The sequence below is a fragment of the Helobdella robusta genome (assembly GCF_000326865.2).
Source record: "Helobdella robusta unplaced genomic scaffold HELROscaffold_12, whole genome shotgun sequence".
Taxonomy (NCBI): Eukaryota; Metazoa; Annelida; class Clitellata; order Rhynchobdellida; family Glossiphoniidae; genus Helobdella; species Helobdella robusta.
The window spans coordinates 78,755-94,620 of NW_008703664.1; the positions used below are offsets into that span (position 1 = coordinate 78,755).

A 15,866-nucleotide genomic window follows, 5' to 3' on the forward strand; every position below is an offset into this window, starting at 1 on the left:
TTGGTTGGAAGTAGAGGTGAACAAGGAAAGGGAATTGTGAGAATCCCATTGTTCCTATGGAAATTGGTAAAACCTAATTTTCTGGAATAGAGAATCACTGCTCGGGAATCGGAAATGATGGACTGGAATGAGAAAAACAATATATCCATGCCAAAATTTGAAAAATTAATTTCAACCAAAATGTCAGTTATCTATGCAATTCCTGAAGTGCCCGTGTGAGTTAACAAAGAAGATAACCACGTGCAAGCATTGGAGTCATAAAGAAATGTCATGTTATATATATATATATATATATATATTATGTTATATATGTTATTATATATATATATATATAACATGAAAGTTTATAATAAACATGACGAAGAATACGACGAAAAAGATGATGGCGTGTGCAAGTTACCGCGAGAACAACCAAACTACGTATTTGTGATAACTTTTGCCTGATAACAAGAATTAACGTCTTTTCAAAGTTTAATCGAATCAATTTTACAGTCGAATTGTTATAATATTCCTTTTGCTTCATCAAAGATGACCAAATTGAACACAAGACAGGATAGCAGGTTAGAGTGCAAGTGACCGAAGGACACCAAAACTTTGCATCTATATCCACGTGACGATATACTGATAGGCAATATACGAAAATACCCAAAATTAATTGATATTATTAAAAAAAGATATTATTACAAAATTCATTTAATAAAAATCTTGAAATATTACAAAATCGTATAAGAACATAACAGATTATCAGCAACATTGTAGCGAGCTTTATTTATTAATCATAAATGTGCTTGTAAAAAAACAAATCAAATACTTAATAAGAAAAGATGAAATTAAATTGGGTGTGAAAAATACACGAATAAGCATAACAGACAGTGGATAGGCACTGAAAATAATGTTAACGTAAATGTTCTTCAAAGAAGTCAAATTTAAAATTAATTCAAATACTTAAAAATATTGGAAACATTTTTACAAGCATAGATTGGAAATTTTAATCAATACAATGTTGCATATATATATATATATATATATATATATATATATATATATATATATATATATATATATATAATATATATATATATATATATTTACAATATTCTATAAATTCTACCGAATGTTTGGCGTTAATATGTTTGTAGTTCGTTTTTTCGATTATTCGACAAGTCTTGAACTACCTTCTTTTTAACTTCTAATTCTCGAGAGAGATGGAGCAGTCGCTGCTCGCGATCTTGTTCGATTGTTAGATTACGTCGGTTGGTCGCAGAACTTCGAGTAAATGTTGGTAATAGACCATAATTTTTACAATATTGGAATTTACAATATATATATATATATATATATATATATATATATATAATTGTTAAAATGTAGTAACCAAAACGTGTAGTAACCAAAACGTACGTAAAACATTGAAACTTCAGCACATTTTAATTCAATCACAAAGAACGGAACATTATCATTACTTACAAACAGTTAAAAAATAACTTAATCATCACAATTGACAAGCAGATTTAAGCAACGAAATTAACGATAACAATAATACCACCAACACATCTATTGCTTTTGGACATGATAATTTTTGGAAAACCAGTGAATAAGTTTCCAGGGAATTGTAACGATGAATGATACAATGGAAAAAATTGCCACATTGGTGTTATGTTCATTTCATTTTGTATCTTCCGGGCTCTGATACTCGTTCACTGAAACAAACCGGTGAACCAGAAACATACTAAATAAGATTAGAAAACATCGAGGTCTGGTTCTACAATTTGTTCCATTGGTAATTAATTAAGAGTTGATGATACTGTGCATTGCGTAGTGAATTGGGAGTTGATGATACTGTGCATGGTGTATTGAATTAGGAGTTGATGATACCGTGCATGGTGTAGTGAATTAGGAGCTGATGATACTGTGCATGGCGGTGAGGCGTGTTTGCCGTTATAAGTTAGAACGTGACTGAGCATGTAGATATAAATTAATTAAATTGACAAATATCAACTGAATATAAAAGGCACTAAAAATGTAAACGAATAAGAAATTAAATTCAAACTTCGTATTAAGATGTGTCATCGAAGGGAGAGCGAATTGAAATAAATTTTATAAAAACACGAAGAATCAACATAACAGATGAGCCGACCAACTACATAATGAGAAAAATTAACATCATCAAAATCTGTGTTATCTTACAAATGACGCTAACTTGATAAGATACAATCGATAATTAACATAATAATGAACAATGAGTGATTGTGATGATTAGTCAATGGTTATTCAAGTGAGCTTGGGAAACATTACATAGAATTCAAATAAAAAATATCGAAAACATATTAAGATTAAAAATGGGTTCATCCCAAACAAAATATTTGAAAATAATAAAAATAAATTAAAATTTGAACATTGTAAACAAAATCGAAATGAAATTTAGCTAAGTAGAAATAATAAATATTAAATTTGTTTAAGCATTAACATTTGATGAATCTATTAGATTCTTAATTTGTCAATAATATTGCATATAATCAAATTCCCTTTAGAACTTTTGACGAACTGTTCATAATATATTCCTAGTTAAGACGTGTATTAATATCTTCATTAGAAGACACAAAGTTCACGATCCTCACTGCATTTTGAGCGAATATTAAAGCAATATAATAAATTACTATCAGTGCGACAATTTAGCAAAGTAACATTTTAATTTTTTATTGATTGGAAATTAGGAAAAATAATCAAAAACTAACAAAACCCCAAAAAATCTACATAAATAGTTCATTGAAATTTTAATATAAGAACCAACTTTCCAATAAAAAACTTTCCAAACAAGAAGTGGAGACAAGAAAGAGGAAAAGAGGGGCATACATGCATACAGGCAAATAATCATGAATCAATCAAATGAAAAGTTTCTCGTAGCATTGATGGCAGTACGGTTTGTCGTTTTCCTCCTTGAACGTGCCCTTGTTCAAGATCTTCTGGCAGTAGGTGCAGACGAAATGGTCGGGGTGGAACTTGCGAAACATGGCAGTGATGCACCTGCCTGTGATTGGTTGATTGCAGTGGGCACAGAGCGATCCTCGTTTCGCATGGAAGTGAGCTTCACAGTATGGAAGTCCTTCGTGCTCAAAAAAACTTGAGGCACCAAATGGTCTTCTGCATTCCTGATTGTGAATTTATATTAAGTTAGCAAAGACGTTGTAATGTTGTGACAGATTGTATTGAGTTAGTATAAGGTGTTGTAATGTTGAGTTAGCATCAAATGACGCGATATTTTGTGATTGTACAATGTCATTTCAACCAAAAGTTTTAAAATAACAATTATTTTCATATTTTGAGACAAGTTTAAGTTGTTGCCATAAAAATTAAAAAAAAAAGAATTGTTCAAAATGGAGCCAATAAATGATGATAAAGTGGGGATTGCACAGTCCTATCTTATTTGAAGACGAACTCGAACTTGAGACCACAAACTCAATAAAATAATTTAATTACCTTTCTTAACTAACAAAATGAATATTTAAATGGACAATATTTTGAATTGAATTAATATTTCGTTAAGAAAATATTAGAAAAAAAAAGATGCTATAAAGCTGAAAGAGTTAATGGTTGTCAACGTGGCTGGAAATAAATTGAACCGGCACTACAAGTTGAAACCAGGCCCTGAGGATTCGACTCAGTTGATGGAGCTAGCAAGGGCAGCTTGCAGTGCACGGCATCATGACAATATCTACCTTTCGATAGTTATACAAACGTAGAAAAAAATTACAAATTAAAAAATCACTAACAAAACAAGCGAAACAGTTTGGATGCCACTGTTGATCGAGTGCTGTGATGAAGTTTTCAACAATTGCCTGACCACACGCGCCACACTTTGGTGCAAAGTGGTTGAAGTAATCTGACCTTTTCATTTATTTATCAATTTAATAAGACGACACACAATAAAATATAACTGAAAATAACAAATCAAAAAAGACAAAGACTATTGGAATGGATTTTTACAAAGCCAGCAAAACAAAAATGCCTCCATAAACTTTGCAACAAACACTGAAATGAATGCATCAACTGTATGAAAAACGAATAAACGTGAACAAACGGGCAGAATATGAGTCCATCTCTCTCGTGAAAGCCCTCATCCCCCAGGGGCTTGCCACACGAGTAACATGTGAAGTGTTCAGGGTGCCAGGTCTGGTCCAGGGCAGTTACACATTTCTTCAGGAGGTGATGGAAAATATATTGTAACACGATATTTTTAAATATTTCAGTCCAATTTTATTTATTAAACTATCGTAATCAGCTTGCTGCTTGGGTTATTAAATCAAAATTAAGTTAATTTAAATCAACAAAAACATTTTATAAACAAGAAACAGCAAAAGCTGCTGTGAAAAGATAATTATGTACGTTGAGGATTGGTTCGTTGCAGTGCGCACATTTAGGCGAGAAGAGGTAGTGGTAGTCCTCTTCGCAGTAGGGCAGGGAATCTCGTTCGAAGAAATTTTTTGTGCCCAACTCCTGTTTGCAATGGGCACACACAAAATGTTCAGGATGCCAGAGTTGGCGTAGCGCCGTTATCACCTGGATGGTCGCATTACACGAAATCATATAACAAATATATTTTATACATGCATACCAGTGATTTGAAGTTATCAAAAGAGATTTCTAAAAAATAACTGCAAACCTGGCCAACAATAAGTTTGGAGCATGCAGCACAGTTGCCATGAGGAGCGGTTTGAATACCTTGCATGGACATGTTCTTGTTCAAATCTTCCATCATAGAGTTCAGGTGGCCAGTGTCAGCAACATCCTCTGCATCTGTCCCCAGTTTCTCATTGCAGTATATCGATGATGACTGGAAATCTGATCCATACCCTGTATCATAATTTGGAGCAAACTGTCCAGCTTTGCTGTAGATTTGATTGCTGTTGTTAATATTGTTGATGTTGGAAGATTTCTTGGTAGGTTTCTGTGGTTCTGGATCATGAATGATGCTACTGTTCATCATGTGTACTTTGTCCTTGGCGGGCATCGCATAACTTGGTTCTTCCTGATGTCATGTAAATATTAACTAAATTTAAACGCATCACAACAATAAAAAAGTTGACAACAATCTGATGACAACATACCAAAGTCTGCATGCCAGAGAGCGAAGCCATCAGCTCATCCAATTCATTTGTTGCTGTTGATGATCTACAGTTGACGATGAAGGTGGTGACAATGATGGTGGTGACGACGATGATGATGATATTACATGAACATGAGGAACAGACAGTATTTTATAAATAATAGGCACTCAAAATACCAAGTACATATAAATAAAATGATTGAATATTAATCTGCTATTAATTTAACAGAAAACCATATAAATGTCTTCAAAGTGCAATTTAAAAAAAAAAGCTGTCATCAATACTTTTAACTCACAGAAGACAACATCTTATTTCTCAATGCAAATAGTGTAGTTATAAAAGTCTCACATTAGAACAGAGGAAGAATACAGCATACGCTCTATTTCATTGAAATGAAATTGAAACTTCTAGCATTCTATCTGTCAACAAGCAGGTCAATGGTCTGACCACTTTACAAAAATTCTACTAAAATCATTAAAAACGTTACTAGCTTACTTTTTATGATTAGGTTCACAGGTGATAGAAGATGTGTTGCACGATGTTGAAGCATTTGATGAATGTCCTATAATTATAATTTATATAATTATAATTTATATAATATAATTAATTTAAAATAATCATCTCCCCTAAAAAATGGAATTCTCAACTGCCAGCATAGTTCTATGACATTCAAATGCAAAATTTTATGTTTAATTTTAATAATTAATTTAAGTTATTGAATTGAAGAATATTTGGGTGCAGACTTTAATTAGATCGGTTATATAATGAATATATACCTCAGAAGCAGTAAGAACATTTAGAACAAAATAAAACAAAAACCTGAACTCCTCTTGTCGACATCTATGTAGAACTGAGCTGAGCAGAGTTCTTGCAACAAGCTGTCCAATTCAAAAAGATTACTGGACAGAGCTGATGCATGTTGTGCAGGCTGTTGGTTTTGCTGCCCTGATAAATTCTTCACTGCATTCAGTTTGCCTTCCTTTTCATCAATATCATGCTGTAGAGATTAATTTTCAGATTTATTAATATTAATATTAACAGATTTAAAATTTCATGTTTTATAAATACAGTTCAGAAACTTTCCATCATATTTCAATCACTTCATCATTTGGAAAAAAATTGGCCCTGATGAATTGAATGAATTGGAAAGAAAGAAGACTAATGTGCACTAAAATGATAAAAACGGTTTCTTACTAAACTAATGAATATCCTCAAAAAATACATTGACAGAAAAATATATTAATCATTATTAACAAATTAATAAAGAACATACATTAATCATTTTTAGAAAATTAACTTATAACATATGCTAACCATAATTAGTATATTAATGTAGGAAAGAAAAAAATCAACTGATGCCAAGATAATGCTTTGCTAAAGAAAAACTGAGTATTTCAGAAGGAAATTATAAAATATTAGGGATTTATGACAGCAAAGGCATGATAGTGGACAGAACAAATGACATTTATTGACAGCGGAATTTACGATGGAGTAAATAAATTATTCATTCAGCTCCACTTATTGGCATGAACAGAAAGTTTTGGAACAGTCATTAATAGTTTAAGTTATGACAAAATAAAAAAAAATAAGTTATATTATTTATTAAAAGTAATATTTGAAACCTGTTTTCTCTGCTGATTAGCATTATTCATGTTGATGTCAGATGGTTGATCTTTGTATGGAGATGTGATGTGTGGCGAGGAGTTGTTGTTGCAGTTGTCATTTGAGTTCGGTGCACTAGATAAGTTCTTGGCGTTGAAACATTTAGAATTTTGAAGATCTGCTAATAGAGCATCTGTAAATTATTATGTTCCAGGTAACAATAAAAGTTAAAACTGTATCCATCAAAAAAATAAAATCTAACTCAACTAATAAATAAATAAAACCAAAGAAGCTACAAACAAGATATTTTAAGAACAGATAAAATGCTTTAATAATTATCTACATCCTATTTGATCACATGTTAATTACTATCTTAGTTTAACTTTGTTGGGTTAGGCAGACAATTATATTTTTAACTGCATAAGAAGCTGTTACTATGACAAATGACAACAACAAGAGAAAATGATGAAACAAAAAATGATAATAATGTCCCATTGCTAGGTGCTTCATTTAGTTTTTCATAGCTTATAGTTTATACATAACTGAAATTGGCTTTATTGTGAATTAAATACAAAATATTTATTTGAGATTAAAAATGAATAATTAACATTTAATTAATAAAAATACACATGTATGTTATAATGTATTACATTTTACATGAAAAAAAACTTGAAGAAAGTAATGTTGGAATTCAAAGTTGATAATTTAAATGAATAAGAAGCTTAAGATCACTGAAGCTACATAAAAATACATATGTGTGAGTATGTGTATATATGTGCATGAGTGTGTTGTATCATCTAAATAGATAACAACATAACCACATAAATAAAATTAGCGGGCTTAGTTGAAATAGTTAATTGTAAAAATGTCAAAATGAAGAGTGTTTTGTCTTGCAGTTATTGCTGTCTGTCTGTTTTAATAATGTTTATTTTACTTCTTCATATCATTTGTGCCTTTAAGTAAGGAGTAACTAACAGTAACTATATAATATAAAATACCAATGCCAATTCATTTTTACTTCTCAAAAAAACAAAAAACGTCTAATTTGTAATATGTTGTTATTATACCATGAAAGTTGAAGTTAAAACAAAAATATTATATAAACTATAAAATTAGTGTATATATATATATATATATATATATATATATATATATATATATATATAATTTTACTTATATAGCTTTTAAGTCCTAATATTAAAAGCAAATACAAAAATATGAAAACTGAAGACAAAAAAGAGGCGAAATTTCAATTTCGTGTGTTTTGTTTCATGTCTCACTTCCTATTTGAATTCAATATTTCAATACAATAGAAATACAAATACACAACCACATCACTTGATCATGACAAACAAGTCAAGCTCAGTGTGCTCAGGAAAGTGAAACCTTGCCAAAAAAAAAGCTATTATAAAATTAAACAAAGTATAACCAAGATCATCCATTTTTTGAAATAAAAAAATGAAAACTATGTCTTATAAAATGAAATTTTCAACAGTTCATCCGAATACAGTTTATGATGTATTAAAACGGGAAATCAGATCGACGACGACAATTAAATCAGATCTAAAGCGGAAAGTTAAATGAGTATCGATCATTCAACATACTATGGAAAGTTATTTATGCTAATAAACTGATGTCCCGTTCTTATCAACAAAATTTATCCATATCTTACATACATTGTTGTTCTAATCCAGTGCTTTTCAAACTTGTTGGTTCTACGGACCGGCAACAAATTTAACAGGAAAGTTGCGGACCGCCACCCAGCTTGTTAATATATATTTTTTTCAATTTATTTTGAGCAATTGTTATCATTGGTTAAAACCTGCTTAAAAACACAAAAAGGTTAACCTGGTACAATGCACAGTCATTATAAAATCATTATTCTTTTTCGTTTTCGTTGACCTGAAATTTATTTTGCAGCAACCATGTGTCATCTAAACCAACTTATGCAAAGATAGACAGTTTGCTTTGAAGGTTTGTAGATGAATGTCAAGTAGTACTTACCTATATTATTTTTTACTAGAATTTCATGTTTAATCATTAATTAATTGAATTATTACTAAAACAATTTTTGGTCTTATTTTTAAAACATTTAAAAATGTTTTCACTGAAATATTATACCTTATATCTCTTATTTTAAATACTGTTATATTATACATTATCATTCTTTTTAAGTCAATTAATCATTCAAAAAATTCAATCAAGGCTTATAGGCAATAAATAATTTTAAGCCGTTTTTTGAACAATATTTTCGAAATCTTTAGGGTGGGAACAAGCAGCTGTATAGTGGGTTGGAAGAAACAAAATAATTTACTTACCTTGAACGTTCTGACTTCTGACTAGATGAAGATTATTGTAGAAAAATTAGATTCCTTCATTATGTTAGTGGTGCGCTAATATCAATTATATTTCTTTCTACATTGCATATTTTATTCCACCGGGCAGCTGAATTTTTGAAAATATTATCACAATAATACAATAGAAAGAATTTTTTTGAAAATACAATTATCTTACAATTGAACCTAGAAACAAACGATCTACTTGGCATATTGTAAAAGGGAAGTAAAAGAGAATAAAGTTTTTTAATATCCATGTTCATAACAGATAAAATGTAAGAAATTTCCGAATATTTGGATTAAAATTTACAGTAGTTGGTTGTTAGACAAATCTCTATTATTATAAAAACGTAAAAATGATAGGGAAATATAAAAAATATCAGACGAATTAAGCATCAACATATATCGTTTACTCAATATAAAAATTAATCGTGTTTGAAAAAATTATACATGTAATTTGTTCATTAGTTGTTGCACAAAAGATGCAAACGTTTATCATATTAAAATATTTTATAAGAAATTTTTAATGTTCTTTTTATGCTGATAAAGCTTAAAAAGAGGTAAGCAATTAGATTGGAATGTTTTTCATTTGACGCTTTATATGCCTGTAAAATTTTAACATTTTGAATTATTTACAGAGTCCGCCAAAATTTTCTTCTTTTTTAAGCTTTTCAATTACATCGGAGCCATGTTTTTCCGTTTCGGTTTTAGAGGAATTTTTTTTGCCAAATATAAGTTTCCAGTCATCTGGATGGCTTTTGTTCATTTTGTCAGAAATTTCTTGTATTTCGTCCTTTGTTTCACCGATTATGACTGATGCTGATTGCTTTTTGTTGATCGTTGACTTGATCCTGGAATTTAAAAACAGATGTATTTTATTATTTGATAATTTCAATGATGTTTTTAATTATTTAAAAAATTTTTAATGAACAATTAAAATGTTCCACCTATAAATTCTGAAAAGAATTTCTCTAGATTTAATGTTTTTGAGCATCCATTCATAACGGTTGCTTAACTGGTCCAACTTTTCAACATTTATTTGATGAGGAGGGATAAACAAAAACAAATATTCAACGTGTGAAATTCTCATTGGAACGTTATAATCCACCCAGCTTGCGAGAACTTCTAAAACATTGTCAGTGTCACATATGATATCTTTGTGCTTCAAAATATTTTCAAGTTGTTCAGGGGAGAGTAGAACAAAATAGGGATGTTTTTTGGTTTGCTCAAAATTTTTTGCTATGAAGTCAGTGCACATTGTTATTGCCTTTTCTAATTTGTTATTATATGCAAGACAGTAATGCAAAATTATATTCTCTTCATTTAAAGAAGTAGTTAAAAAGTCACTGCAGACAACTTTCACAACTTCTAAATCCAATTCATCCGCGCAGAAAACTACATCATCGATAATTCGACAACTTAACTGAATATCAGCCGTGTACAAAAAGTTTAAAACATCAGCAACAATTTCTCTAGAAATTGTACTCAAATTTATGGTTGCTATTCTCTGAGTAGTTTTTTGACAAAAAAGTTTAGAAAGAGAAGGGCTGAACGCTGATATGAGGACTTGATGTGTTAAGATGTCTCCACCTTTCGTTATTATATTCAAATCGCACATGACTTGATGCAACCACATTTTGTACATGTTTTGTAGAATTTTACGAGAGCCATAATTAAAGACAAAATCGTCTTCTGCGACCGTTTTTTGTTGCTGGTAAGTTCTCATCAGCAGTTCTACAGTCGACAGATCATCATTTTTATTCGTAAAATTTTTGTAGAAAGAGTAGCGGCATCTAGATTTATCGTTGTCAAAATGTTTAAAACAAACTTCATCGTTAACGTCTCTCTCGTATATGTTAGTGATAGGGGGGGATAAACCGTTGGGATCCGGATCGGTTCGATTATATCGAAAATTGTTTTCAACGTGAAGGCAATCAGTGTGATTGCAGTTTTTATTCTGACAAGCTGAAAGATTTTTCTTCATGTTTCTTATCTCATCTGATGATATTTCTCTACTATTATGACTTGACATTTTCAAGTTTCAAATAATGTTTCTAAGAAAAAAAGCAAATTTGAAAAAGAATGTTTATTATTTATCTACTGACGCGCAAAAACACTGCATTTTTTGTACAAATTAATTCTTAACATGTGCAAAATCAAATGAATCTAAAGATGAACTAAATTAAAAAAAAACAAATGAAGATTGCAATCAGGAAATTACCAGTGGCGTAAAAATAGCCAGATAACGTGCTGAAACGCTGTTAAATATGAAATTAATCAAACATTAACATATTTTGTGTGAAAATTATCGCCGTATTAAAATTATGCTTATTATATACTGTGTACGTGCGTCGTGTGGTGTGGATAGTGTACATTCCTTGTGGCGCAAAAGTTTAGCAACTTCGCGTTTGACAGAGCTGCATCCAGTTGTTCATCGTTCTCCCTCAACCTTTATCCTTCTCGTTTACAGATTTACGTACTATGGCATACAGTTGTTCTGTGGTTTCAACCTTTATCTTTCTTTTTAGCTATTACTAATCGAAAAGTTCCTGGGCCAACTTCTTAGTAAATGAAAACAACAGCACAACAGCCGAAAATAAAATCAAAGTAGAACATAGAACTCATTCTTATGAAAATATAGTGTTGTGTCTTTGTTTATGATTGTAAAATTATATTATCGACGATTTAGATTCGCTCCGTCCGCTACCTAGCAAATTTCTAACACTCGGCTCACGGAATCGAATATTGGTATTAAATAAGATGCGTTAATTGTATTTAATTTTAAAAATCATATCAGTTAGGACAGTTGTTGTTATAATAATAAATTTATTAATGTGAAAAAATGGATGCTCCCAAACAATGTTTGATTGACAGATGGGTTTTAGAATATGAGGTCTACGAACTCTGGAAAAAGTTTTCTGATAATCTCAGGATTACACAGACGTGGCAAATGATGTACTATTCAAATTTCATGCAGAATGAAAATAAATTAAAAACAGTTTACGAATCTCTTGGTCTAGAAGACCAACAGGATGACACAGAAATTATTAATTTGCTTTTGCTGAAAATTATGACATCCATATCATCTGCATCCAAACTACCAGCAGACAGCAGCAAGGATGTAATAACTCCATTGGAAGAAGCATTAATGCATGTTGATCAGTTATTCGAATGCAAATTAAAGGAAGTCGTCAAAAATGCTCTTTTAAGATTGAGAAAAGCCATAAAACAGGAGAGTGTCATAATTTGTTTAAGATGTCACAAATTAAATTTGGGTAAATCAGTCTATGAAAGAGTTTGGAACAAAAATTCTAGCATCAAAGATTTTAACATTAAAGTGAATATGGAAGCTTTGTTCAAAGATGATATTAATTTGTCATCAGCTTTAAATCAATTCAGTGTTTCTGAGTTGTCTGATAATTGTAAACATTTTTTTTCTAAATATTTCAACACATTTTCTTTGCCCTTTTTAAATAGGGTTGGAGAAAAGTTTGTTGATAGCTATCCTTCCAAATTTGGACTTGTCAACAAAAAGAAAAAACTTTCATCAGAAGTTACAAAGTACAAGCATTTTCTTATTCAGTGCTGGCTTGCAGAGTATATTAGTTACTTAGCTTGGAAAAATGTAGATGAATTGTTAGATGAAAAGTTTGAATGGATGATGAAATTTGTCTCAGAGAACAACGATTTTGAAAGCAAAAATTGTTTGTTGATACGTTTTATGTTCAAATACAATGAAAGAAATAAAAATGATGAGACTATTGCTTCTTTCTCTTCTCCTTCTGAATTGTGTCTTGAACTTCTTGAAAAGATGAACATTTCTTTTCCTGATGCATTTGATGGGTCAGATCAGCTAATTGGTACATTAAAATCCGAACTGAAAAGGTATGCTGTTCTGATCTGGTGCAGTAGAAACATGTATTCTAAAGCAAAAACAGTTTTTGAAAAATTATTTGCTGATTCACCTGATGAACAAGTTCTAACATCAGAACTTAATAATATCCTCAATGGGTCATTAATATTACAAGATTTTTCAGATAAGCAACTTGATCAAGCCTTAAAGAACTACTTGGAAAAAGTTTTTTCTGCTATTTCTCTACCCTATTTGCTGACTATGGCTGAGAATGTGATAAATAAGAGTAAAAGCTTTATGGAAAGTTTAGATCTGACTGTTAAAAAATCAACTGATTCTAATAAAAGACATCGAACGTCCAAAAAACTTCCAAATGATTTTGTGTCCTCAGATTTTCTCGAAGATTTCAGAGGACAAAAAGGAAGAAAATTGCAAGAATTTAAAAAGAATGGAATTTACGAACCATCAGAGGAGGAAGATTTTTATGAATCTTTTCAGAAGACATACTCTCCACAATTTGATTATAAAGAGAAACAAGTTGATAAAATTAAAGTTAGTGATTTAGCGAAAATGAGCGAATCAATAAAAACAAACGAGTCAAAAATAGAAGGTTTAGATGCTGGAACATGGCAGGAAGATGAAGAAGAGTTAATATACCGAGGTTCCATAATGTTTGGAGTCGGAAAATGGGATTCAGTTGCTCAGAGACTTTTGATCGGTCGATCGGGTGATGATGTTAAAAAGAAGTGGACTTCAATGATAAAAACTGGTAAACTTAAAACATTTATTGATCTCTATGGTCCAATACCATGTTTTAAACTGGAAGAAAATTACTGATTTAATAATTATTTTTTTAAATTATATTGTTATAATTATTAGTAATTTGTTGTATTTTTATTTTCTTGTTTAGATATATACCTGTTTAGTACGAAAAATCATTCATTTTTGCCTCAGTTATTAATTCCTTCTGTAAAAGTTGCGTTGCTAACGTTAAGACATGACTTTCAAATGGAAAAAAATTTGCGTTCAAATTATCATAGAATAAAAGAAATCTAGAGAGGCGTTGGCTTTGTTCTAAATACTTTATTTCAATTCTTAAATTAGTTTTTCGACGATTATGTTCTTCTAGTTTTATGATTGACGCTACCAGAGTCAAGTTGAGATCGAAAGGCTTCTGATGGTCTATACCTGTAAAGTGCGCAGCATTGAAATTATACGCTTTTAAAAATAGCCAATCGTGAATTAAACCTAAAAATAAGCGTTTTTCTGTAACGCTTGCAGCGATAGAATAGCTATGTCCGTATATTATAAGCACTTAACATTTCGGTGATTCTATGAAATAAGATCAACGTACAAATCAAATGACAGTCGATCGATCCATTCAGTTGACAATTCGCCGTATTTAGTAGCGGGGGTAGTCAGCACTTGATCGTACTTTCTTTTCGGTTGTTGCACTACGGTTCCAAACTTCAAACGCTGTCGAACGAACACGCATCATGCGTGTGATATCGTGAAATACAGAAGCTTACTTGAAAGCTATGTAAAGAATGGTTCACAAACAACTCTGCGTTTATCTGAACTCAAAAATAAAAGCGAAGATGATTAGTGTGTGAAGCGCTACTTTCGCGATGTTCAACGGCGCTCCTCTGTGGATATTGCAAATATTGCAGTGAATATCTCAAGATGGGTCTTGAGAACCACTCTGAACTTCGTAAGTGATGGAGAAATAGTCAGGGAATGTGGTAAAGTGTTCCAGAGCAAAGGGCCAAAAATAGTAAACGCAGATTTGCCATAAAAGTGTTTAACACGAGTTAAGAAGTTAGAACAAGAAGACGATCGTAAACCTGGGCGTTAGGTTTAATTAATAAATCATTAAAGTACTTAGGAAAGAGACATGCTAGAATCCAAGATAAAGCCTAGACTACGAAACATGTGAAACATCAAGAGTTTTAGGATCAAGTAAGGTAATAGAAGGAATATCAATATAAAGTTTAGACTTGTTAAAACATAGAGTTTTACTTACCAGAGTTTTTCAATGACTCGGTAAATGGGTTTAGAGACCCTTTTAAAAGTTTTTTGATTGAGGTGAATGTAATGACGCTATAGAATTCCATTGAAAGAGCAGAAAAGCAAATTTTAAATGATAACGTAACGTCATGATAAATTGAGAATGTTATGAAATTCGTCGCAAATTTAAAGTCAGGGAAATGCGTTTAAGAAATGCAAAGTGAAACTTTAATATTGGTCCACAATGATTAGAATTCACAATCGGAGACTGTTTTCCATTGACTATAAGATCATTTCAATCGCAACTAGATCTGCATTCTGTGAGCTACAACGTTTATTTAAATTGGTCACAATTTAACATCGTCACTTCGTTTTTTATTTTGTGCATGAATGACTCTCATTCATTTGTTGGTTAGAATCGTTTGAGCAATATAAGACGGCTTAATAGTTAATTTAATGAAGTTTATTAAGGTTTTCAAAAATTTAAGTCGAAGAAAATGTGATTTTCCGCAATAAAATCTGAAAAATTTGCGAACGAAACGTTGATGCAAACGCAAATTTTAATGAAAATGCTTAGTAATAGTTTAAAGATTTAAATATTAATCTAAATACACTGATAATAAGGTTTGTGCTAGCTTCAAACTTCCTGCAACGACATTAAACATAAAACAAACTTTTCATGAAACGAACAATGAATTTTATATCGCATGATCAAAGATCAAATAATAAGTTGATGTGAACAACACCAAATTCAAAAAATTTTTATATTATGGTTCCAAATTACAAAGTCAATCGTTTTCAGTCAAGTTTTCTCACGTCACAAAGTCTTCTCGGCAAATGATTTAAATACAGCCAAAATTTAACTATTTGTGTCGCCCTTTAGAATAATTTTGAAACGCTTCAAAGATATTTTGGTTCGCCGTCTTTAGCTAGCAACATGGATATGTCCGACCCAGATTTCTA

General features: G+C 30.9%; 3 protein-coding genes across 3 annotated transcripts; 1 reads left to right on the top strand and 2 right to left on the bottom strand.

Annotated features, from left to right (window-relative positions):
- Window positions 1-2,638: 2,638 nt before the first annotated feature.
- On the bottom strand, window positions 2,639-4,894 carry HELRODRAFT_97219 (hypothetical protein). Its single transcript, XM_009013399.1, has 6 exons — window positions 4,661-4,894; window positions 4,384-4,557; window positions 4,079-4,194; window positions 3,771-3,885; window positions 2,705-3,149; window positions 2,639-2,680 (listed from the first exon to the last, which is right to left on the bottom strand). Exons 1-5 carry the CDS (start codon window positions 4,754-4,756, stop codon window positions 2,883-2,885), a joined length of 768 nt encoding a protein of 255 aa, XP_009011647.1. The 5' UTR covers window positions 4,757-4,894; the 3' UTR covers window positions 2,639-2,680; window positions 2,705-2,882.
- Window positions 4,895-9,671: 4,777 nt separating this feature from the next.
- HELRODRAFT_167644 (hypothetical protein) lies at window positions 9,672-11,075 on the bottom strand (the record flags this gene model as incomplete). Its single annotated transcript, XM_009013400.1, has 2 exons — window positions 9,672-9,894; window positions 10,069-11,075. The coding sequence occupies 2 exons, from the start codon at window positions 11,073-11,075 to the stop codon at window positions 9,672-9,674; spliced, it is 1,230 nt and encodes a 409-aa protein (XP_009011648.1).
- Window positions 11,076-11,885: 810 nt separating this feature from the next.
- On the top strand, window positions 11,886-13,733 carry HELRODRAFT_167645 (hypothetical protein; the record flags this gene model as incomplete). The annotated part of the gene is made up of 1 exon (XM_009013401.1): window positions 11,886-13,733. The coding sequence occupies one exon, from the start codon at window positions 11,886-11,888 to the stop codon at window positions 13,731-13,733; it is 1,848 nt and encodes a 615-aa protein (XP_009011649.1).
- Window positions 13,734-15,866: the final 2,133 nt, after the last annotated feature.

Excerpts from the sequence above, each read along its gene's own strand:
- HELRODRAFT_97219 (XM_009013399.1), bottom strand. The coding sequence starts at position 4,756 with ATGATGGAAGATTTGAACAAGAACATGTCCATGCAAGGTATTCAAACC. Across the intron at positions 4,558-4,660 it reads CCAAACTTATTGTTGGCCAG|GTGATAACGGCGCTACGCCA; the intron begins GTTTGCAGTTAT and ends GCGACCATCCAG. Across the intron at positions 3,150-3,770 it reads CAAACTGTTTCGCTTGTTTT|GAATGCAGAAGACCATTTGG; the intron begins GTTAGTGATTTT and ends ATTCACAATCAG.